Below are 25,945 nucleotides of genomic sequence, written 5' to 3' on the forward strand. Positions count from 1 at the left end.
GCACAGTGCACAGGGACATTGTGGCCACTGGCCAGAAAACAGGACCGAGTCTTTGAAGACGGGAGAGGAGGGGCTTGAAATGAAGTCCAAGTTATTTTTTCAAAAAAGGAAAAAAACATCATTCAAATAACGCTCTTAGCAAGATTTTCATGTTTGTGGAGAAAGTGTCTTTAAGTGGACAAGGCAGACCGCTGCTTACCAAGCAGACAAAACTTCACGAGCCGTAAAATTTGACTTGTTGTAAGAAATTCATATTCTCCCCCTGCTAAACTTCACTCTGCCGTATAGAAGTGCATCAGCGAGTGTGTTTTGAGTTAATTATCACGTTATTCATTACTCACTTGATTACACTGCAGGACCAACTAGCTCTGTTGAACACACAAAGTAAACATTACCAAACGGACACACATGCTTGCATAAATACACACAACCCCCACCACACACACACACACACACACACACACACATACACATACACACACACACACACACACACACACACACACACACACAGGCCATGCTTTGATAGAAGTATAAAGGCATGATTAAACAGACACTAGCTTCTGGGGACCGAGCCAAGAGACAGAGAGGACACACTGTGTTGAGCTCGGCAAGCTTGGCTTTCAACAGCTTTGGGACAACTGTGTCAAATGCTTAACTGAAACCCACAAACAGGATTCTAGCAGAAAGAGTGAGAGGTTTCTATGAGTTCCAGAAAACAGTGGAGACCAATGTTGTCTCATCATCAACCCACAGACCAATCTGATAAAGCAAAGTTGGAAAGTTCAAGTGATAGAGAACCGTCCCGGTGTTTACAGCAAGGGAGGGATGACACTGAAAGTTTGAGCTCTGTTTAGGCCGACAAACCAAAGTGTGGACAGCCGTGTCTTTTCAATGGCTTTCACAGGTATCAACATCAGATAAAGACAGTGCAAATGATGGAGAAAAAGATGATTAAGCGACATGAAACCGTCAAAATTGAGAGTAGGGCCCACCCATCGTATTACATAAGAGCTGTGCTACGGCGTGCCAAATTTAATTTCAGTTTCCATCTCCGCTTAGTCTACAACTAAATATATCCACTTACAACAATGTGTTATTAATCTGCTGACATCTATATCGAAACATAACAGATACCGAAGGCTAAGGCTGTACACTTTTGCAGGCTAAGTGCAAACACAAACCAGAGCCCCTGGGCTACTGTGTCACGAAGGGAGGGGAGGAAGTGTGAATGCAATGGGAAGAAGTAGGCCTAAACATTTAATCATTTGAAAAACATTAGAGGCATAACAAATGAAATTGTTGTGCACATGTGTTATATATTTCAAGAAATTTCATGTATAACTCCTGCCTCGAATACTTAAAATTTGGTTAGGTTGTACAGGAAGCACTATGTTGCTATCCATTTCCCCGACTATGAATAAATAGCAAATGTACGACAACAATGCACTCTGTCATAGTGTGATGGTAAATTACTAAACACCTCAAAGTACTGTCTGGACTGAAATCACTTAGATTAAGTTGTTCCCGGGCAGCAACCACCTACTGCCATGCTGTGAAAATGCGGACCATTTATTGACGGCTGTGCAGATCCCAGAGCAAAAGAAATTACATCAAATTTGGCACCGTCCACATCTGTAGGCGATGTTTTTTCTTATTTCCCCCACTGTTGTATCTTTGATTCAGCCCACAATGATGACAACTGAATAAACCTATAACAGAATATGCAACGTCAATCTCGTTACATATTTATAGCATAATCTCGTATAAATGCGGCATTTATATTCCCTTGCAACATGGTTGGCTCTTTCATGATGTGCCTGGACTTTCATGTGTTTTGGTTTTTTGGGGGGGAGGGGATTTTTCCGCCCCTTTTTCTCCCCAGTTGTATCCGGCCAATTACGCTGTTCTTCCAAGCCATCCTGGTCACTGCTCCACCCCCTCTGCCGATCTGGGGAGGGTTGCAGACTACCACATGCCTCCTCTAATACATGTGGAGTCGCCAGCCGATTCCTTTCACCTGACAGTAAGGCGTTTCACCAGGGGTACGTAGTGCATTGGAGGATCACGCTATTCCTCCCAGTTCCCCCTCCCCGCTAACAGGTACCCTGACCGACCAGAGGAGGTGCCAGTGCAGTGACCAGGACACATACTCGCATCCGGCTTCCCAACCGCAGACACGGCCAATTGTCTGTAGGGGTGCCCAACCAAGCCGGCGGTAACATGGGGATTCGAACCGGCGAGCCCCGTGTTGGTAGGCAACGGAATAGAGTGCTATGCTAGCCGGACGCCCTTTCATGTGTAGTTTTCACTGAGCGCATCTCCATTGTCTGTCAAAACTGGGACACTGTATTGCAGCCCCCCTTTTCCCAGCCAATACTGAAACACTGGCTCACAGTGGGTCAGCCTATGCTTTTTTCACTGCAACAGCAACTGGAGTCAGTTCTTGAAAATGGCCTTGGCTAGAATTAACTATTCTCTCAGCTTCGGCCCATATGGAACTCCATATCTTTCTAACCTGTTACTCTGAGATGGGGTCGCATAAGCTTACTGTAGACGGACATAAGGAACAAATCAAAGGCCCATTTTCTTTTAATCTATTTTCAATCAGTTATGGCATCTTTGAGGGTATACTCATGTTCTGAACATGTCCCTGCTGCCCTGCTGATGGTGGGGTCAAATATTTAGCCGGGATGAAACTAATGTTATATCACATATTTCATCAGCCTACGCAGTTGGCTACTCTGTGACACAGGCTAACCTAAATGCAACATGAAATATTGGACATGTGATTGTTGTATTTTAGCCTATTCAAGGGTCGAATATGGTCATCATATTTGTGCTTTTTTGTCTTTTTGCGTACCATGAGAAGAAATCCTATAGGCATCCCTGGTTACGCCAATAGGATAAAATGCTCCGTGTTTTATTAGCATCTAATTCTGTTAATTTTGAGTGAATGCGTGTACGATGAAGGCAGTTTTAGTGTCAAACAATGCTTCTGTCATTAACACCACACCCCTCCCTGTCAGATGACAGGCTGGCCAGGCCATGAAAATATTCTAAATATAAAACCGGGCCGAGGTTTAAAAAAGGATAGGGACCCACCCCTGCAGTAGATTATGCCAGAATCATGGTTACCCATGAAAACTACAAAAGCTGAGGTTTTGTTTGTTAAAGGTAGGTAGCAAGACAGGACGTGACATCTTTACTTCTTTTCTGTGGTCCTAGACAGCTGTGCTTCTTTAAACAGCTGAAATGCATCTACACACAACTGCCAAAGGCCCTCTCCCACACAACAGGAAATGTCACAATCCTACAGGAAGTCAGATGCTATTGGCTCTCCAAACAGGAAATTCAACAAAGGAAGATAGTCGTGAGGACTAAAGCCATCTGGCTGAACTAGCCAGAGACTCACACAGAAAGGTCATCTTATCGTTTGGCTAGATTCAAGGAGGAGTGTCAACATATTGCTATATGATTTGCTGCACGTGTAAGCATGGGATGAAGCACATCCATTTGTTAAGTTCATGTAGGCCATCTGCCATAAAAGCAAAGGGGGATACATCTTGCTAATACAAAAGAAAGAAAGAAAGAAAGAAAGAAAGAAAGAAAGAAAGAAAGAAAGAAAGAAAGAAAGAAAGAAAGAAAGAAAGAAAGAAAGAAAGAAAGAAAGAAATGACTGAAGGAAGGGAGGACCTCATTTATTTTTCTGGGCCCCTTGTTAATTGACAAACTATTTTAGCTGGTGAATTACAGACAGAAAAAGATGAGGGATCTGATCTGTTCATTTCCTTTACCCCTCAGGTAATAAAAAAAAAAGACTGCAAGGGTCATAAAAATCAATCATATGAGGCCATTTTGCTCTTAAACATCCAAAGCAGTTGTTAGATGAATTTTTATCTCGCTCGACCATAAGCAATTCAGACTTGGTAACAGCTCATGGTCTGGTAAATGTCTCAATCTGAATAAACGGTTCATGAGCATCTTTCACATCCCATATCAATGAAAGTATTAATCTAAACTTCACCTCAGAGCCTCTGGAGTAAAGAGGCCAGTCCATGCAAAACAGTAATATATGTAAATATGACAATGCAGCACCCTTATTTGGGCGAGTCAAAGACAAATATCAGGCAAATGTACAGTGCAGAATCCCAAGGTACCTCGTGACAGAGATGTATTACCGCTCACTGAAATCGACTGGGAATCACACTGAGAACATTATGGACACGTCTTATGTCTTGGTGTGTCAGAACAGCTGTTCTTCTAATGGACCCTCTAACCTTTACATTAAATGTAAAAACTAATCAGTCACATTATTCAGTCACTTAGTATCAAAAGTTATTGATCAAGTCATTGTGGTATAGAAGGCACGAATTCTGTTCAGCTCCCTACCTGTCCCATAGCAGAGGTCGAATCTAACCCAGTCTGGTCCAATAACAACAGATTCACAATTCCCTCTGTGATGGATGCTCTCATACAAACACCATGGGTGAGTGCCACTCAGTCACCCAACTTTCCACACGCTTCTGTGATGAAACGTGTGTGTGTGTGTGAGAGAGAGAGAGAGAGAGAGAGAGAGAGAGAGAGAGAGAGAGAGAGAGAGAGAGAGAGAGAGAGAGAGAGAGAGACCAAACCTATTGTTCAATGCTCTCCCTGGCCTCTCTCCAGGACCTTTCCAGAACACAAAGCCCTGCATGTGCACAACAAACACACACACACACACACACACACACACACACACACACACACACACACACACACACACACACACACACACACACACAAACATCACCCTGAAATCTCTCTCAGACCCACTTTTAGCATAAATCATATCCATCCTAGCACAGGTGTGTGTCCAAATTTGACATTGCTTACATGACAGACACATGAAGACTCTTGCCCCCCCCCCAATAGTGGCCAGTGTTTTATTCGACCACGGAGAGGGCCAGACATGTCAGTTGTCTCACCAAAGACAGGGAGAAGAGGGGGAAAAAAAGTAATGATGCCATTTTGCCCAGTATGTTTGCTTCACGTAGTGTACATATCTTAGCAGCCACTGATATTTTGTGTTATTTACAAACAACCCAGTCAGGTAGCAGGTGTAGTTTGGTTTGAACCAATGAAATGAACTAATTAGACATTACAGCTACAGACCTGATGATCAGTCTCTATGAGCCATCCATTATCTGAACCGCTTATCCTGCTCTCAGGGTCACAGGAGGCTGGAGCCTATTCGAGCAGTCACTGGGCGGCAGGCGGGAGACACCCTGGACAGGCCGCCAAGCCATCACAGGGCCAACAAACACACACACACACACACACACACACACACACACACACACACACACACACACACACACACACACACACAGACATACCTAGGGACAATTTAGTATGGTCGATTCACCTGACTTACATGTCTTTGGACTGTGGGGGGAAACCAGAGCCCCCGGAAGAAACCCACGCAGACACGGGGAGAACATGCAAACTCCACACAGAGGATGACCCGGGATGACCCACCAAGGTTGGACTACCCCAGGGCTCGAACCCAGGACCTTCTTGCTGTGAGGTGACCACGCTAACCACTGCGTCACCATACCGCCAGTCTCTATGATGATACTTGTAATTGCATTGGAGTGTTGACCAGTCAGATGTCCATTGGAACAGAATTGTTGTGTTAGCACCTTCCTCCCCACCAAACACACACACCTGCCTGAACCTGGGTTTGGCTACTGATGCTATAATAGGACTTTCTGTTGCTGACCTTTAGTCGAGCTCGCTCTGCCACATCTGCTTTTTAGCCACACCAACTGTGATTCTTCCTCTCGCCACTACCTGCCTTATACTTCTGCGTTTGGCTGCTACAGTGAAGACAGAAAACACCACGCACTGTACCATTTTCCCAAGAAATGCCCCACCTGACAGTAACCATTAAAATGAGCAAGTACAAAAGCATGCAGGATTTGGATATGCATGACTCAGCTACACGCCAGTCACAGATCACAGAAAGCACCAAGAGATGACGTTTGTTAGCATGTAATTCACTGGGTTTGTAGCTTTGAGTAGGTGGCTTGTCACTCTATTAGGTTATCTGATATAATCCTCACAGATGATGAGAGTACACTGTCAAGCTAATTAGCTCCAGTTTTTTTCTGAATGATTTCATGAAAAAGCCTTGAAATATAAATTTGACCCAAAAGATTTTTTTGTAATAAGATTTTCATGAACAGGCTTACAAACTTCTGGGTCTTCTACAGCCAATTATTTGTGCCATTATGACAATTTTAAAATTCCATGCTATTTTTTCTTCCCAATTGTACTTGGCCAATTACCCTATTTTCCGAGCCGTCCCGGTCGTTGCTCCACCCCCTCTGCCGATCCGGGGAGGGCTGCAGACTACCACATGCCTCCTCCGATACATGTGGAGTCGCCAGCTGCTTCTTTTCACCTGACAGTGAGGTCGCCAGGGGAACGTAGCACGTGGGAGGATCACGCCATTCCCCCCAACCCCCCCCCCAAACAGGTGCCCCGACCGACCAGAAGAGACGCTAGTGCAGCAACCAGGTCACATACCCACATCCGTCTTCCCACCCGCAGACATGGCCAATTGTGTCTGTAGGGACACTCGACCAAGCTGGAGGTAACACGGGGATTCGAACCAGCGATCCCCGTGTTGCTAGGCAACGAAATAGATCACCACACCACCCGGACGCCCACCTTTCCATACTATTTTAAGCGTACCAGCTAAATGACAATTGAAGAAGGCTGACTTTAATAGGTTACCTTATTTTTTCCCATGACCTATCAGTAAATGTTCAGAAACATTGTGGCTGCAATGAGTAACTACCAAAACATGACAAATAGGGGCTTAAGTTTATTTGGCCTAGCTCATTTCTTCGCCATACACTAACACTTTAACAGCTGACCTTCCTATTCAGACCCAGAACTATGGTTAAGTCTAGCCGGCCAGATAAGACAACGGAGATCCAGACAACTAAACCCTCGGGGTATTTTGGTTCAAGACATCTGGCGCTCATAACAGTCACTACAAGGGACATGCCCCATAGACAGCAAGAGACTGAAATGTAAGCCACTGCAGAAGAAAGCATGTCCCATAGTTTTTTTCCATTCAGGTTGAAATCTCTGTGGAACATAAACAGTAACAGGAAACAGAGGAGGAAAGCCCGAGTCGGCAAGGCAACAGACATGTTATTCCCGTGTATTGGCCAAACAAGGGTGCATTTCTTGACTGGTACGACATGTATCCGAGCTGTCACAGCAGGAGTCAATGACATACGAAACATAATGTATGTCCATTATCGTACCATCACAGATTTACATAAGCCAAACAAACAGTGTGGAATATCACCTCCTCCTCCTCCACTATCACTTTCACACCCTCTCACTTTCGCTCTGCAGAGCTGCCGACCTGCTCTGTGTTAATGCCTCAGAAATACTACTGAATACATAATTGGAGCAACAGGACCCATAATAGCCACACATAAATGTTAGGGTTTAGATTTGACAGAGAACTCATGATTTTATCATGATCCCAATACTTGAGGTATGATGTTATAATATGAAATTCTCAAGGTTACATGACACAGTTAAAGCTGATTCATTCATGTGATAGATTGTGATGCATATATACAGATATGGTTTTAAATGCATATGTATGTTTTTCTTTTCTGAATGCAGTAAAAAACTGAACTATCGTAAGGCAGTATGTCAAAATTCAAATAAAAAAAATAGAGGAAAAAACCCCTGAATTAAGATGAGTTGAAGGATAACATGTAATAAATAATGGATATTAGTGCCAAAAATCAGCTTTCCTCCCAATTCGTGCTGTGTGACATTGTGAAGATTCTAAGTTTGTTTTTGTTTTTTTCATGAGAAGTATCAAAACTAATCTCGGGTAGCTCCAGTGAGTCACACGGCCAGGTCAAAGAAAAACAGCCGACATATTCCCTCGATGCTTTGGGAAGCTCCCAAAAATCCATGCCAATTTCCTTTCTTGCAACCACTGAATCAGTTTTCCACGGCAGAATATTTTACAAAAGCACCTCCTATCTGGGATTCCCCATTCTATCTAAAATCAATTAATTCATGATCAATAATCAATAATCACAAGTAATGAAACACACTTCAACGGAAACAAGGGTTAGCCTATTTGCCTTGCCACACATGGAAGATTTGCAGTTAAATAAGATAGCATCCCACTGAGAAAATGTCCCACTAGTGTCATGTTGATTACAGACCTCAACCACAGAACATATCCCCTAACTAGAGCTACTCTTTTTCTGCCCTGTACAAAAATCCATACATATACAGTAAGTTAGTATCCCTATACATACAGACCATTGCTAAAACTTCTCATTCTTGCTAATTTCCCCCAATGAACATATATTAGTTTTAGTTTCAAGACTCCAGGCCTCTTTTTCCTTCCTCTGTCTCTCTATCCCTCCCTTCTGTCTCCAGGAGTAGGAAACAAAGGTGGGTGTAACATCCTGCTAGCAGGGCATTCCTGGAAGAGCCTACATCATCAGCTTATGGCCATACTGAATAACAAGAAGATATCAACCTTGCTGTAGTGTAACATAGCTATATTCCATATACATCCTGGATGCATATTCTACTTTATCAAAAATCAAAGTTTACGCCATTTTAATTAATGGCATTATTTCTGTACAGATGTAGTTTAGGGCCATATATACAATATGTATATACGTATATATGTGATGCAATGCAGATGGGAAATTTGGCCAAAGAAAATTGACGAATGACTGAAAATGTCTTTATTTTGTTTTGATTTTGTTGTTACAACCCACATTGGGTTTACATTGATTTTGTCCCACTTGATAATCCTGTGAAAGCAGCATTATCCGTCTCCACTGGCACAAATAGTACCCCATGTGTAACTTCCCAGACAGCTGAGCAACGATACGAAAACATGTTTCATCCAGAACTCGCTTGACAATTACACAACCTATATTATGAAGGACTGTGGGGGTACTATGACTCAGGTTGGACTGAAGTTCAAAATGTACTATTCCAACCTCACAAGTAGACCAGACCGAAACTATACCCAAGCACACTAAGCTATTGCAACTACCACAACACATTTAACATGAGTCATAGCACACAGCCACACAATATAACCCACCGCCTTCGGAAAACACATTACTACACACGCTGCATAACACACTCTCTCCAACCAACTATTTGCACACTGTACCGCAAACCCATAACGGCAGAATAAATAAAAGTCACGTTCAAGAGAAAGGAGAGGTGTCTCTGATACCTCCATATCCACTGTACATGGTAGCTGTTGCTGATGATACCAAGCACTTCGCTGTACGGAGCACCGAAATCCAAACAACTGCTTCCTGGGTCCTCCCTCAGAACGAGTAACAACTCTATGGTCAACGCTTATCCTCTTCCTCCCGTCTCTCACAGCAGTCAGAGGATTCTGGGAAGGACCTGGTGATTCTCTCCAAAGTTTACTGTCTGACTTCAAGCAATCTCCTTCCTCTCTTTTTCACCGTCTCGCTCACTCTGCCTGGTTTCTCTTTATCCCCTCTGTCTCTTGTATTATCTGTCTGTCGCTGAGAAAAGCTCTCTCGTGTCTGTTTCTCTCACAGTTTCACCGTTTCTTTCTATATATCTCTCTGTCGGTCTGCATGAATCTCTATCTCGCTCTCCCTCACACACACACACTATCTTTCTTTCCAACCTTCCTCTCTGCTTACACAGTTGTTTCTCTTTAGCCCTCCGTTTAGTTTACCCTCTGATCCCTCTTTCTTTCTCCTAAACGCAGAAAGAGGGAAGGAAATCACAAGGCAGAGGGAGTATAGGGAGCACTGCCTACCAGGGAAAAGGAAGGCAGTCCGACCTCCTTCCTCTCCTCTTCCCTGCTGACATCAGACCCTCTTCCTGCCCCTCGCTCTCCCCACTGCCACAGCATATTGTTTCTAACCACGCACACGTGCGCACACACACACACACACACACACACACACACACACACACACACACACACACACACACACACACACACACACACACACACACACACACACACACACACAAACAGCTTTGGGTTATTTGGCTTTTGAGGACGTTTCCCTCCTTAACTCCTTACCACATACTTTTTTCTACAGACACCTTTTCATAATGAGGTCCAGATAATGGTGCTCACAGGACACTGCTGAATCATGAGGCCACACACACACACACACACACAAAAACAGACCTATTCTTCATTGTTGAGGTCCATAATAAGGACTGAATAATGAATCACTTTGAAGAAATACCCTGTGATTAAGAGACAATACCTCAGGGATATTGGAAAAACAAAAAAAAGCAAACGCTAAAACATCAGTTAACAAACCATTCAGTCTAATACATGGCCTTGGCAAAGATCAAAATACTATTAAAACAATATAAACAGTGTTTATGTCCCAACTGAGCAATAAGTGGCATACTACACCAAACAAACTACAAAAATTGAATCACTATAAGCTTTAGGTGGTCTGCAATTGGCCTATGTGTCTTACTGGATTTCGAGACAGAGATGAGGGGAAAGAAAAGAGAAAAGATGAGAAAATGTGTCTTTTTCTCCTCGAATGGAAAGACGAGGAGCGGACATCACAGTTAACACAGAACTAAAAAGGTTCCATGGGCAAAATGTTTACCGATAGAACAACCAAAGACCAAAGTGGTCAAAGTCTTCACTTAACCCGTTTTGAATCTTACAATAAGAATAGCACAGTGCTCTCAATCCACGGCTTTTCTAGCACAACACAAAAACAGGCTGATCTTCAAAAACGAGCACGTAGATAGTTATGATTTACCGTTTTCACCTGCGCAATGGATGACACGTTTGAACAGGTCGTTCAAATGGAACCAGATAAGGAAAACACGTTGCATCATTCATTCTGATGGAGCACTGACTTATTTATGTTTATGTTGTGCAGAGTAAACCTTGTTTGTTATACGGACAAAAAATCATGCATGCAAGCTAAGCTTTGTTTGTGTAGGATATATTTCCTTCTCATTTTTTTGTTTATTAGTAAAAGGTGCTATTTTGAGAGCAATGTTTTGTACTTCCCCTTTGCCATTCAAACCAATAGCGGGCATTGCCGGTCGCCCATTAAAGTGCAACTCTGCAGAGAGAATCGCTAGCTGGTGAAGACAAACAAAACTCTGCTTCAAGCTTAAAAACAACAAGAAACACAACATAGAAACAGAGCAGGGTTGGCTAGCCATCATTTGACTTCCCTCTGGTTTGCTGCTATGAGACTGAAATTCTATTGGCCCCACTGGCTTCAAGTCACCAACCTAGCCTTCCCTATGTGAACTTCTGCCCCCCCCCAGTTTCTCGTGCTGTGCATCCTGGTAGCACTCTGCACCAAATCCAAAATGATCAGGACTACAACAGCAGGTCCAAGTAAAACGGCATCTCCCTGTATGGTTGGCAGTGGTCTTCAATAAAACATGCCCAGAGTGCACTTGGCCAGAACGCTGACACCGCTCTGTTCCTCCTTCACCCTGTCATTTACTATGCTCCTCTATAAACCTCAATTAGGAAATTGAAGAAGCTGTATGCAGAGAGAACTCTAAATGCCAAGTTAATCACTACGTAATATCTAATGGAGGGGAGTATACATATGTTTGGAGTGCAGGTGGATCAAGTTAATGTTTGTGGTCAGCATTTCAGTTTGTAAATATGACATAACCTCTGTCAAGCATTAAAATTTTGCCAACAATTTTGAAGCAGCTCTGGCAGCTTGCTTGCAAAAAGTGAGAGCATGAAGAAAAACCACAGTGATTTTTCAAAGTGACAAGTCACAGAACAGCGTCAAATTACACACAGACTGCATTGTGTACACAATAACTAAAAATAGCTGAGAAAAATAAAGCACGATTCCAGCATATGAAATTATGCTAAAATAAGGTAAATCAATCACAACTTTGTTCAAAAAAAATATATATATAAAATACAAAAATGTGCAAGGCCTTTAAATCTAAGCCGTTTAAAATAAACCTACCATGAAAACTTAATGAAAAATCTGCCTGTACTAATAATGGTTCTCACACCACAACATAAATTTGAATAGTTAATAACTAAAGATGATAACAAATAATGATGATGACAAATAATTAGATCTTACCATATATAATGTGAACAATAATCACACTGCAGAAAATTAAAAAGGGTGTAACATTTTTCACATCACGATAAAACTTGGTCTAATAGGTTTTATACTAAGATTATCCAAGAGGAGAGAAGAAGAATTTAAAAAGGAATTAATCCTTTGTGTCTTGCTTTTATGTGTGAAGGAAAATCAGCCTATTCTTAGGAGATATCCACAGTTTAGGGTTAACCTGTCTACATTTTCCAATTGTGCAAAGTGGAAGCATTATGTGTAACTGGCTGGGTGTATCCCAGTGGGTTTAAATCAGCATTAATTTGTCAACTAAGGTAAGCAAGTATTAGCACTTTAGTGGTTTAACAACATTGGCTCCTCTTGAGATATACTACTAACATTCTGGTGAAACTACGTATTTTTGAGCAGGACATTGGACATAGGATATAATATTAGTTTGGACTATCAGCGGCAACCAGCCAAGGTCTTCACAACAAACGGAGTGACTGGTGATGCACATCCACATACAGCACAGACACTTGGCAATTCACCATTCATTAACTCATGCAGGGCTGTGTTTACAAAAAAAATTGCTAAGGTTTAACCAAAGGGTCATTTTAGAGGGCAGCCGTCTGTCAGCTGAAGTTGTTTAAGAGAGATGTTAACCCTTTGAGTTTCAAACTTTTCTCTCAAACAATTTATTTCTCTAGTTCTTTCTTTCTACCAAGATTGCCCAACTTGACAGAAATAAGGAAAAGATATAGGGACACTCTTCAGCCTGAAGACTGTGTAAGCACACGCGCATGCGTGCACGCACACACACACACACACACACACACACACACACACACACACACACACACACACACACACACACACACACTCACTCACTTCTTACCTGAACCAGGGTCCTACATCCAACCAGTGACAAGTTCTTTCTTTGACTAGCCTAATGAATCCATACACTTCCTGGTGAGTCCACATATGCACACTTTCCATGAAACAACCTTATCTAAGCCGAAATGTAGAAAGAGAGAGAGGGGGAGTGAGAGAAACAGGGAGACACACTAGACTTAGAGAAAGAACCTTTGGGTGACCCCTCATTAATGGTACTAATCCATTTAGTGGGAGTGAGCAGGGTTGTAGGGGAGACACTAGTATGACTTCCTGTTCCTGAGCGCAGAGCTGCCCTTTAAAAAAATGTAAACACAGCTCACACGTTGCGAGGAAAGCACAGTGTCCAGACGAAGTCTGTACCAAAGCCTGGGCCCTACTATTCATTCAACCCTAACCCTAACCCTAACCCACATGTATCGGTGGAGGCATGTGGTAGTCTGCAGCCCTCCCCGGATTGGCAGAGGAGGTGGGGCAACGACTGCGATGGCTCAGAAGAGTGGGCCAAGTACAACTGAGAGAAAAATGGGGGGGGGGGGGGTTATGTTTGACACTCATGTTCGTTGCCCCATACGACACTACTGTAGTGTAGCGGTCTATTCTGTTGCCTACCAACATGGGGATGCCAGTTTGAATCCCCGTGTTACCTCCGGCTTTGTTGGGCATCACTACAGACACAATTGGACGTGTCTGTGGGAAGGAAACTGGATGTGGGCATGTGTACTGGTCGCTGCACTAGCACCTCCTCTGGTCGGTCGAGGCACCTGTTTGGGGGGAGGGGGAACTGGGGGGAATAGTGTGATCCTCCCACGCGCTACGTCCCCCTGGGGAAATTCTTCACTGTCAGGTGAAAAGAAGCACCTGGTGACTCCACATGTATCAGAGGAGGCATGTGGTAGCCCGCAGCCCTCCCCAGATCAGTAGAGGGGGTGGAGCAGCGACCGGGACAGCTCGGAAAATAGGGTAATTGGCCAGATACAACTGGGGAGAAAAATAAAAAAACAAAACAAAACACTGTTGTAAAGCTTCGTCCAGCGACGGTCCCATATCAAAAATTTCAACAATGAAGCTGGTGAATATAATGACATCATATCCGATATACACCATGACAAAACCTTGTAAAATACCAGAATATATGTTTTTATTTCAAGACCTCAGACATCTGTGGCATCATCTGTACCTCTAAACAAGCAGAAGGTGCACCTCTGAATAAATTCGTTTTTTAACCGCCGTTTTGATATGCCAGACCTGAGAGATTGAAAAATACTCAATAGAAATAAATTTGTGCAAAAATCTGAGCAGAGGTGTAAAAACCAGGTCCAGAAAGTAAATGTCCAAACCGCGTATTTGCTCCAACCATGTTACTAAACCAGCTGATTTCATTAACAAGTTTTCTCTACCTAGTTGAAGAGTGCTGTTGGCTGGAATCTGCTGCTGTAGTACATGAGTGGAGCAAATACATGGTTTGGACTTTTACTTTCTGGACCTGGTTTTTACACCTCTGAATCGGAGCAATGAGCAAGTTGTACATGTGGAAAAATTCTGGGTTTCTTTTACATTAGCTCATAAACATAGGACCAACACGTTACACGATGGGTTTAGTTTTTTGGTTCAATGTAGCCTACTCCACTACATACTCATGGACCATTAAGAAGGTTGTAGCCTTGTCCTTGGTTTCATTTTAATTATCTATCCATCCATCTATTAATCTACTATTGCATTACATGCAGAGATGTAGCATGTTGGCTCAGTCTGTATCTTTGTGTTTTTGCTTCCACCAAGATATCATCGTAACTGTTCAAAATAGCAGTAAGTAATGAAACCCACAATGCTCTGAGGAAGCCATGGCACTGACGCAAAGCATCCTACAGGCCGACAGACATGGGAACCTGCAGTGCTGATGAACTTATCATCATCCTCCTGTGTTTTTGGCCATTTGCCCCAGTGTGAATGGTATTAGGGCTGGTATTAGAACAAGACTGGCAGGTTGGTGTTTATCTGAGGAGCCCATGACAGAAAACAGCTGTAATTTAAATCAAGGACAGTTACACACACCAGGACAAAAGACACCTTATCAGGCCAATACACATACCAACAAGATGCTCACTAGGTTATCTTCCTTTCTCAGACGTCTCACTGCTGCACGCACACACACACACACACACACACACACACACACACACACAAACACACACACACACACAACTCCTTCCTTTTCATTGTCATGTCAGTGTTACTCAGACTTTCCTTTTTCCACTTAGCATTTTTTCTTTTTTCCACCTTAGTCAGTCATTCACTCATTCTTTCATCTTTTATTGTATTTCACAATTCAATACGTTTTTGCCTTTTGCACAGATTGGCCTTGATCCTCGTTTGTCTGGATTCCAAGTATGAAGAAATACTTTTATGCAGATAGACAGTTCAATTAAACTCCATCTATCAAAATAAGAATAACTGACAAACGGAGCTTTGAGCGTGAACTCTACAGAAATATTCGGTTAGGAGTCCAAGAGACCATATACCTTTGTTTAAATCAGGACCACTCAGCAACCCCTACTGAAACTGACAAGTAATATAATGCCTCAGGAAAGTGAAAATATCCCACATGACCCATTTTGTCAACTGCTATTTGTTCACTCCATCTCTATACTTCTTCATGATCCAACCTAACAAGAACCCAGAGACGCTATTACATACCCACAACAGTCACTTCTCCACCCCCCCCTTTTCTCCCCAATTGTACCCGTCCAATTACCCCACTCTTCCGAGCCGTCCCAGTCGCTGCTTCACCCCCTCTGCCGATCCCGTGAGGGCTGCAGACTACCACATGCCTCCTCTGACACACGTGGAGTCGACAGTTGCTTCTTTTCACCTGACAGTGAGGAGTTTCACCAGGGGGACATAGAGCATAGGAGGATCACGCTATTCCCCCCAGTCCCCCCCCTCCCCAAACAGATGCCCCAAGTGACCAGAGGAGGCGCTAATGCAGCGACCAGGACACACACCCACATTTGGCTTCCCACCCGTAGACCCGGCCAATTGTGCCTGTAGAGACACCCGACCAAGCCAGAGGTAACACGGGGATTCGAATCGGCGACCCCCATGTTGGTAGGCACCCACAACAGTCACTTCTGCATGTGCACCCACGAACATGCAAAATACACACAAACACATGTTCAAAAACGTATATATTCACACGCACATGCACAAAAATAAGAGATAATGATTGATTTAGCTTGTGTGTGTAAGAGAAAGTCTAAGTGAGGGATTTAATGAAACAATGGAATCCATAAATCATGTTGCGAGACTTGGGGACACTGGCCCCCAGAGGTGTAACAACCAGGTCCAGAAAGTATATGTCCAAACCGTGTATTTGCTCCAACCATGTTACTAAACCAGCTGATTTCATTAGCTAGTTTTCCCTACCTAGTTGAGCAGTCCCGTTGACTAGAATCTGCTGGTGTAGTGCACGAGTGGCGCAAATACATGGTTTTGACTTTTACTTTCTGGACCTGGTTTTTACACCTCTGCTGGCCCCACCTGAGAGTGAAAACAGCAAGCATGCTCCTAAATAGCAACACACACACACACACACACACACACACACACACACACACACACACACACACACACACACACCAGTAAAGTCCAGTCTGCTTCTCTATATGTGGAGCACACACTTCTGACCTTTCCTCCAATCTTTTTTTTTACTGACACACTGGACAGCACAACTGGTTTACTCAATTTCAACTATGTCGTTTAAAAATTTACCCGGTTATTCATTCACTGACTGCAAAATATTCATTTACAATAATCTCTTCATCTGACAACCACTTAAGGTCAACCATAAGATGGATATTTTCATCCCATCCAGAATCCAGTCCCCGGATCAACTGAAAAGGGAGCCCTGCGGTGTATTTGACCCTCATCTGGGGGTTCAGATTTAGGAAAACCTCTCTTTTTAATGGTTTAATTCGACATCTTAGCACAAAATAGCTCAAAGCTGGTCTAAGATAATCACAATTCCTGTTTGTTTGTTTGTTTGTGCAGTAACCTTGTTGAAGCATTACAGGCACATTTCAGCAGGGGGATTGTGCAATGGTTAACAGGCTAAACTTACTTGGACTCAAGCTGCCAGTGCCAAGACCCGGCTTCGAAAATACAGCTTTGGCAGACAGATCATGACTTTCAATAGCCAAAAATTAATCTACACTACCCTTGTATGATTACAGGCCAAACATTTCATTCATCCCTTGGATAGTTTTTTAAAATTATATTGGGCTTTTAGATAGCGACAGCATAGAGTCAGACAGGAAATGTGGAAGAGAGAGAGGGGTATGACATGCAACAAAGGTCACCAGCTGGAATCGAATAAGCAACAGTTGCGACCATGTGGCATGTACTGTAACCATCCCTTGGATATGTTGTCCTCTGTTCCAACTGAGCCATCGTAGTCTTCAAAATGCAGATACAAACACACCTCTTTCTTGGTAGATTTATTCGTTATCCAAATCACTTATCTGTACTCAGGGTCGCGGGGGTGCTGGGGCCTATCCCAGCAGTCATTGGGCGGCAGGCGGGGAGACACCCTGGACAGGCCGCCAGACCATCACAGGGCCAACACACACACACACACACACACACACACCTAGGGACAATTTAGTATGGCCGATTCACTTGATCTACATGTCTTTGGACTGTGGGAGGAAACCGGAGCACCCGGAGGAAACCCACACAGACACGGGAAGAACATGGAAAGTCCACACAGAGGACAACCCAGGACGACCCCCAAGGTTGGACTACCTCGGGATTTGAACCCAGGACCTTCTTGCTGTGAGGCGACCGCGCTAACCACTGTGTTGGTAAGAGATAAGGTAAGAGATTAGTAAAAGATAATTTTCTGAATTAGGGCATTTTCATGCCAGGTTCATTTGGAGCAGTTATTCTATTAGCTTATAATTCAATAATAATAATAATTCAATAATAATTCTGAGCCTTAGCGCGCTTTTTCATTAAGTTTGGTCAGATTTTGCATCTTAATGTTGCAATAACATGAAGCTGTGGACCAAAAAATGACCAAGACCTTCTTGATGGTGGTTTTAGTATTCCTCCAAACAAACCCTGATGTGGATGTATAAAGTGAGAATACAATGTAGTTGAGCTAAAGCCACTGCAGGAAACCCTGTGCTTTTGAGTAAAACCTGCTATAAATCACTACAAGAAAGAAAAAAACAAGTCAAGGTTTGTCCGTGGGTCTTAGCAGTCATCATAGATTGTCGTCTGGTATGACGGTGTCAGGAGGCAGCATGTTCACTCATGAGGTACAAACTGGAATTCAGTGTTCTGTTTACATATAAAAAATTGGAAAGAAAAACATGAAAAAATGCAAAAGTGATAATGCACAAACGAAGGTAATTTTTATGCTCTGTGCTTGTTTGCCATCAGAAAGGTTATTTCCGGGTCATCCGGGTAGCGTAGCAGTCTATTCCATTACCTATCAACACGGGGATCTTGCTGTGAATCCCCGTGTTGCCTCCGTCTTGGTCGGGCGTCCCTACAGACACAATTAGCCGTGTCTGCGGGTGGGAAGCCGGATGTGGGTGTCCTGGTCGCTGCACTATTGCCTCCTCTGGTCAGTCAGGGGGCCTGTTCGGGGGGGAGGGGGAACTAGGGGGAATAGTGTGATCCTCCCATGTGCTACGTCCCCTTGGTGAAACTCCTCACTGTCAGGTGAAGAGAAGTGGCTGGCGACTCCATGCGTATCGGAGGAGGCATGTTGTAATCTGCAGCCCTCCCTGATAGACAGAGGGGGTGGCACAAGGACAGCTCGGAAGAGTGGGGTAATTGGTCAAGTGCAATTGGGGAGAAAAAGGGGGGAGAAAAAATCCCAAAAAAAAGAAGTTATTTCCATCATCAAATTTCTGACCAATGATAGAGAAGCCTTCTCTCATATGGTTGTTGATGATAAAATGTGGTTTACTCAATAGTTTTCTCTATAAATTGTAATGAAACCAACGAGTAAACAAAACATTGTAATAGGCTGCCACTGAACAGGAGCAAAGAAAACACCCTTAAAAGGTGCGAGTGAAGACGATATGGTGCATCTCCTTTTTTCATCCTTTCCTAAGGCCTGTTTGTGCAACATAAGAGGTACTTTTGAGAGATAGAAAGCACATATCCGGCTTTTTAGCCCATTGATAATGCAGAAGGACTCAGCTGCATAAATACATTTGGCTGTTAATTTATGGTCCCTCTAAGATGTGTTTAATGGTTAAGGCTTAACATTGTGCTGCTGCATTCAAGATATTTACCCTCTGCTAGCAAAGCATTATGTTGCAAGTGTGCATGTGTGTGCACGCATATTTATGTCCCTGCCTCCCTCCATGCATGTAGATTATGTGTATGTGTGCACTGGAATTCCTGCCCACATCTGCGTCTGTTTATGAATGTGTGTGTATGTGTGTATACAAGGTGGGATTCCAGGGTCACACTGGTTTATAGTCCACTTATAATTCTTGACAAGCTACTTATCATTCTTGACAAGCCAGACCCAGCTTGATCCAAAGACATAACGCTGGTCTTAACAAGGACACAGTGCCACAGATGTGAAGTACAGCTCTTACATAGCACAGTTGTGTGTCTTCTATTATTAAAGAGCTGCAAATTGTGACATAAGTGACCGATGACTTCAGAACACACTGAAAATGTTATGAAACTTCGCTTTCCCTTTCAATTTAGCAGCTGTAATAACAGCTCAGACATATGGGAATTGTGGCCTTTTTCCTCCCAATCGCGTTTGGCACTGAGTGGAAGGACAGTAAATTCTGGGTGCTGTCAAAGAAAATACATGGGAGAAGGCTTCGTTAAATGGTGGTATGCTATGAAAATGTTAAGCATTTATCATTCTTCATTCGCATGCACTGGTTCAAAACAGGCTTCAAACAACATTAGTGGGAAGGTGACCATCTAGTAGAAAATCCACAACCAGAGACAGACTCTCTAGTGCATAACTCCACCCGTGACGGTCAATTGTGCGTGTGAGTGTGAATATGTGTTTGTTTGTGTGTAAGTGGGTAAGTGGACCCCTGTGAAGCAGGGACTTCCTGGTTAATCACCAGCTGGCCAATAAGCAGCTTAACTATCACTAGAGTGTTGCTAGCTTAACTTGCTAGCTCGCTGCAGGCTAATTACTGTAGTACTTGCAGCCATTCTAACATGGTTCGAACCAGCACACAACCCCACTGGAAATTAACTGTATGTCAGCCCTTACTTTACTGTGAGGGTAAGTCTTGAGTTTTACACAGTAAATAAACACAAGGGTACATGAATGTGACAGAGGGTGAGGATGCTTATTCAGAAAATATGCCCTGGATAAATACAGGTTAAAAGAAAATGTGCTCACAATATGTCAAGAGTAACAAAGGATGCCATTTTGGTTTCATTACATAATTTTGCAGGACAAATGCAAATGCTAAAGCAGAAAACCGACAACTTTATAAATCCTCAGTGCTCGTGTAATTACATGCAAATAAGTCCCGAGTACAAATAAGCTCAGTATTGCAAAGCAACAACACAAATAAAACAAGCACAGCATTGCTACTGAGTCATGCTAAAACCTGATAAAGCTCCACCTCCATGGACTACATAACTTGTATGGCTAATAAATTAAGAACAACGCATGCTATTGTCACAGTGAGGTGCTTTGGACAAGAGTATTTACTAAATATCATTTCATTTCTAAACACATTAACAATACAGCTTTTTCTTCCAATTTGTATATCAAATGTATTTTAAGAAAAACATAAATATTTTCTTTGAAGTGGAATTGAGATTTGCTTAAACTTTGCTTAGCATAGACTGCCTTTACCATGTGGCCTTCAGCCATACACATGCACCTTCATTTCCCCTTTACTTGATAAAAGGAGTAACGTTAGAGTTCATGGGCCTTCCATCAGTACCTGTAGCTATAATACTACATCCAACACCTGGCCCTGGTTAGAGGGTCTAATGCCAGGAAAGTAGTGCTTGGATGGGGTTGTGCATGCAGGGAGTAAACAAAATTTTATCTTGGCAGTTTGTGGGTGCATGTTACTAGGCCAATAAACTGAACAACTCAGGGCTCTGTGGCATTAGGTTAAACCTTCATATGAGATAAGCTGTCACAAGGACAAGTAAACCGACACACAGACCAGATGCTAACTAATATAGTCTGGGTTTGAGCCAGGATGATTTCACTCCCGACAATTTATTTCAGGTGGACCATCAATGCCTTGGCTAGTGGGAGGTCAACGGAGATCAAACTTCCAGCAGAAATTTCCAGCCCATTGTTTGGCTACAAAGAGCCAATGCCAGTTAATGACTAATTAGACCCATAAGCAGTCCTGCTTTCACTTTGTGAACATGCTACCATACTACCATAGAGAGCATCCTTACTGGAGGCATACTGGTGTGGTTTGGCAACCTGACTGAACAGGACCACAAACAACTGAGAAGGCTAGTAAAACGGGCTTCAAACATCATAGAGCAGCACTGCCACAGCTTCAGCATATGTACACCACCTGTTGCAGAGAAGGAAGGCAGGCCATAAGTATCATGGAGGACACCAGCCACCCAGCACATGGTCTGTTCTTCCTCCTTCCCTCAGGGCAACACTTACAAAGCATCAGAGCTCCGACCAGCCGCCTCAAAGACTGTTTTTACCCCCAGGCAGTCACAATAATGAACAGTAGGCTCCTTATGTGATTTATTATTTTGTGAGGTTTCTGATTTCTTTTTAATTTTTTTCTATTATTTATTTTTTCCTTTATATATAGTTTTAAGGGCTGAGAGAGCTAGGGCATATGCGTTTAATTGCATTTGAAGGTATATGGTGCTTTTTTATATGTATGACAATAAAGTGAACGTGAATTATACAGTTTAGGCTATAATTTGAGAGGTGTTAGTCCCTGGCAAACTCAGCAGTCTCACATCTACAAAGACTAGCACTGATTCATGGCTGGCAGTGATCTTATCTTAATTAATATTTGAATGAAAGGAAAAATGTTCCTTTATTAGACAGAGCTTTTGTTTTCAAAAATTCCCGAGTGCCAAATTGACATTATAAGCCGTGCATCTGACAGTGAGTGCAGGAAATATCGCTGAGTAGTAATCACATCATCACTGTGTCATGTGACAATTGAGTCATAGCATGTCTAGTAGCATCAGCAGCCTGAGAAGCTTTCTGGTCTCTCTCCAGCATACAAACACAAAACAACTTTGACATGGATAACACATGACCAACTGGCAGTCAGAAGCGAGAGAACCACAAAGTCCTCCTCACCGCTTTTACTTTTGTTTTGTATTGCAATTTTTTTGCGATAATAATAATAATAATAATAAAGCATTAGACTCAATGTGCGAGGTTTCTCTTAATTTTTTTATATAGATTTTTAAAAAAAAGCACATGAAAAATTCAGACTCCGTGTGCAAAGTCCTTTAGCCGATATATTTCATCCATGAAAATAGACCAAACATAAACTACACTTTCTCAGATAAATGTTTATATTTTTAAACGTGGTGATGTAGACTGGTCGTAAGATCTCCATACATTCAATGATGTACACTTGAGATTTCAACCGCCAGAAATAATTCCACAATTATGCTCAAATGTTGAAATTAGGAGCAAGATTCTTTCTCAGTCAAGACAAGTCTAACTGCAAGTTTAAGCCTTAAAAAGATTGTGTTGTAACTGTTTACATAGTAAACTATGAACTGAATACAGAAAGGCACGCTAAATCTAAGCTGCAAGAGCCTTCTAAAAGTAATTTAAAAGTACTATGTATGCTGATAGTGCTCTGCTTAGCCTATGAACCGATTATAATTCCAGTGTCTCAATATGGAACCCTGCTTAATAAGGTTCTGTCCAGCGGGACGTTTCTAATATAATCTCTCAGAATCACCCCCTCCCCCCATATCTATTTTAGCCTGGAATTCAAATAACAAATTTAGTCTGTCCGCAAGGGACCCGGACTCATCAAAGCACTACTGCTGCTCTTTTCATGCAGGGGTTCACCAAAATTAGACTTGTGACCCATTTCGGGGGTCTGATCTTAAAGGAAGATATGTCACTAGAGCAAAAGCTTTAGGCAACTGACTTGTACTGTAAAAGGAAAAAAGATGGTGAAATGTTGCAATTGAAGAATCCCATTTTTTACAGCAAGCCACAATGTATGATGGTTGAATTCCCTCTCCATTCTATTTCACTTACTTTCCAGGACGACACTGCTACATTCATCATTATTTTTTTCAGTGAACTACTGCTACTACTTTTGGCTGCTCCCATTAGGGGTCGCCACAGCAGATCATCCATTTCCATCTCTTCCTGTCCTCTGCATCTTCCTCTGTCACACCCGCCACCTGCATGTCCTCTCTCACCGCATCCATAAACCTCCTCTTTGGCCTTCTTCTTTTCCTCTTCCCTGGCAGGTCCGTATTCAGCATCCTTCTCCCAATATACCCAGCATCTCTCCTCCACACATGTTCAAGCCATCTCAATCTTGCCTCTCTTGCTTCGTCACCAAACCATACAACCTGAGCTGTCCCTCTAATATCCCCTTTCCTAATCCTGTACTTCTTCGTTACTCCCAATGAAAATCTTAGCATCTTCAACTCTGCCACCTCCAGCTCCACCTCCTGTCTTTTCATCAGTGCCACTGTCTCCAAAACATAACATAGCTGGTCTCACAATCATTTTGTAAACCTTCCCTTTAACTCTTGCTGGTATCCTTCTATCGCAAATCACTCCTGACACTCTTCTGCACCCACGCCACCCTGCCTGCACTCTCTTCTTCACCTCTCTTCTGCAATCCCCATTACTTTGGACGGTTGACCGCAAGTATTTAAACTCATACACATTCGTCACCTCTACTCCTTGCATCCTCACCATTCCACTGATCGTCACCTCTTCTCTTAACCTAGCTTTTATTACTCTTTCCCATATCTTAATGCTGTGGCTGATCAACTTTATACCTCTGTAGTTGCTACAGTTCTGCACATCGCCCTTATTCTTGAAAATCAGTACCAGTATACTTCTTACCCACTCCTCAGGCATCCTCTCACTTTCTCTTTATACACTTCTACATTCACCATTATTTTTTCAGTGAACACTGCACGTTATTCATTCATTCACTCATTCATCTTAGGCTGCTTCTCCGGGGTCAGGTCGTAGTGGCAGCAAGCTAAGTAGGGCACACCAGACGTTCCTCTCCCCAGCAACGCCTGTCACCTCCTCCTGGGGAGTCCCAAGGTGTTCAGACTCGACATGCAGTCCTTCCAGCAAGTTCTGGGTCTACCCCAGGGTCTCCTCCCAGTTGGCCGTGCCCGGAAAACCTCCAAAGGAAGGCACCCAGGAGGCATCCAAATCAGATGCCTGAACCACTTCAACTGGCTCTTTTCGATGCGGAGGAGCAGCGGCTCTACTCCGAGCTCCCTCCGGATGCCCGAGCTCCTCACCCTATCTTTTAGGCTGAGCCCAAACACCATATGAAGGAAACTCATTTCAGCCACTTGTATCCATGATCTCACCCTTTCGGTCACTACCCAAATCTCATGATCATAGGTGAGGGTTGGAACGAAGATTGACTGGTAAATTGAGAGCTTTGCCTTCCGGCTCAGCTCCTTCTTCGCCACAACAGTCTGGTAAAACGTCTGCATTATTGCTGATGCTGCACCAATCCACCTGTCAATCTCCCACTCCATCCTACCCTCACTCGTGAACAAGACCCTGAGATAATTGAACTCCTTCCCTTGAGGCAACAACTCATCCTCAACCTGGAGGGAACAATCCACCATTTTCCAGTAGAGAACCATGGTCTCAAACTTGGAGGTGCTGACTCTCATCCCGAACATTTCACACTGAGCTGCAAACCGCCCCTGGTGGAGGTCACGTTCTGATGAAGCCAACAAAACCACATCATCTGCAAAGAGCAGAGAACAATTCTGAGGTTCCCAAAATGGACACACTCCTCACCTTGGCTGCACCTTGAGATCCTGTCCGTGAATATCACAAACAGAATCGGAGACAAGGGACAATCTTGGTGGAGTCCAACACCCACCGAAAACGTGTTTGACTTTATGCCGAGAATGCGGACACAGCTCTCACTTTGGTTATACAAGGACTGGATGGCTTGTAGCAACTGCCCCAGTATCCCATACTCCTTCAGTACCCCCCACAAAGTGCCCCGGGGTACACAGTTGTAAGCCTTCTCCAAGTCCACAAAACACATGTAGACTGGCTGGTCAAACTCCCATGCCCCCATCAGCACTTCCACAAGGGTAAAGAGTTGGTCTGTTGTTCCACGGCCAGGACGGAATCCGCATTGTTCCTCCAGGATCCGTGGTTCGACGATCGGTCAGAGCCTCCTTTCCAGCACCCCGGAGTAGATTTTCCCAAGGAGGCTGAGCAATGTGATGCCCTGATAATTGGAGCACATCCTCCGACCCCCCCCCCAATTTCCCCCCCTTTTCTCCTCAATTGTATCTGGCCAATTACCTCGTTTTTTTTGTTTTTTGTTTTTTTCTAAGCCATTCTGGTCACTGCTCCACCCCCTCTTTGCTGATCCGGGGGGGGGGGGGTGCCCTGACTGACCAGATGAGGCGCTAGTGTAGCGACCACGACAAATACCCACATCCGACTTCCCACCCGCAGACACTGCCAATTGTGTCTGTAAGGATGCCCGACCAAGCCGGAGGTAACACGGGGATTCAACCCAGCGATCCTGTGTTGGTAGGCTGGTCCCCCTTTTTAAATATGGGAACCACCACCCTAGTCTGCCAATCCCCGACCTCCACGCAACACTGAAGAGGCATGTCAACCAAGACAGCCTAACAATGTCCAGAGCCTTCAGCATCTCAGGGTGAATCTC

General features: G+C 43.5%; 1 protein-coding gene across 3 annotated transcripts in view; it reads right to left on the reverse strand.

The window, feature by feature from the left end:
• ripor1 (RHO family interacting cell polarization regulator 1) overlaps positions 1–25,945 on the reverse strand; it is a 94,393-nt gene that overhangs the window by 61,753 nt on the left and 6,695 nt on the right. For 2 of the 3 annotated variants that reach the window (XM_056281292.1, XM_056281291.1), the window contains exon 1: positions 9,302–9,886. The exons of the other annotated variant lie outside the window; for it this stretch is intronic. In XM_056281292.1, the coding sequence (XP_056137267.1) occupies positions 9,302–9,320 (19 nt within the window). In that variant the 5' untranslated portion in view covers positions 9,321–9,886. Of the gene's footprint in view, positions 1–9,301; positions 9,887–25,945 lie in introns of those variants that run through there. 3 annotated transcript variants of the gene reach the window in all.

This window comes from Lampris incognitus, chromosome 6, assembly GCF_029633865.1.
Source record: "Lampris incognitus isolate fLamInc1 chromosome 6, fLamInc1.hap2, whole genome shotgun sequence".
Taxonomy (NCBI): domain Eukaryota; kingdom Metazoa; phylum Chordata; class Actinopteri; order Lampriformes; family Lampridae; genus Lampris; species Lampris incognitus.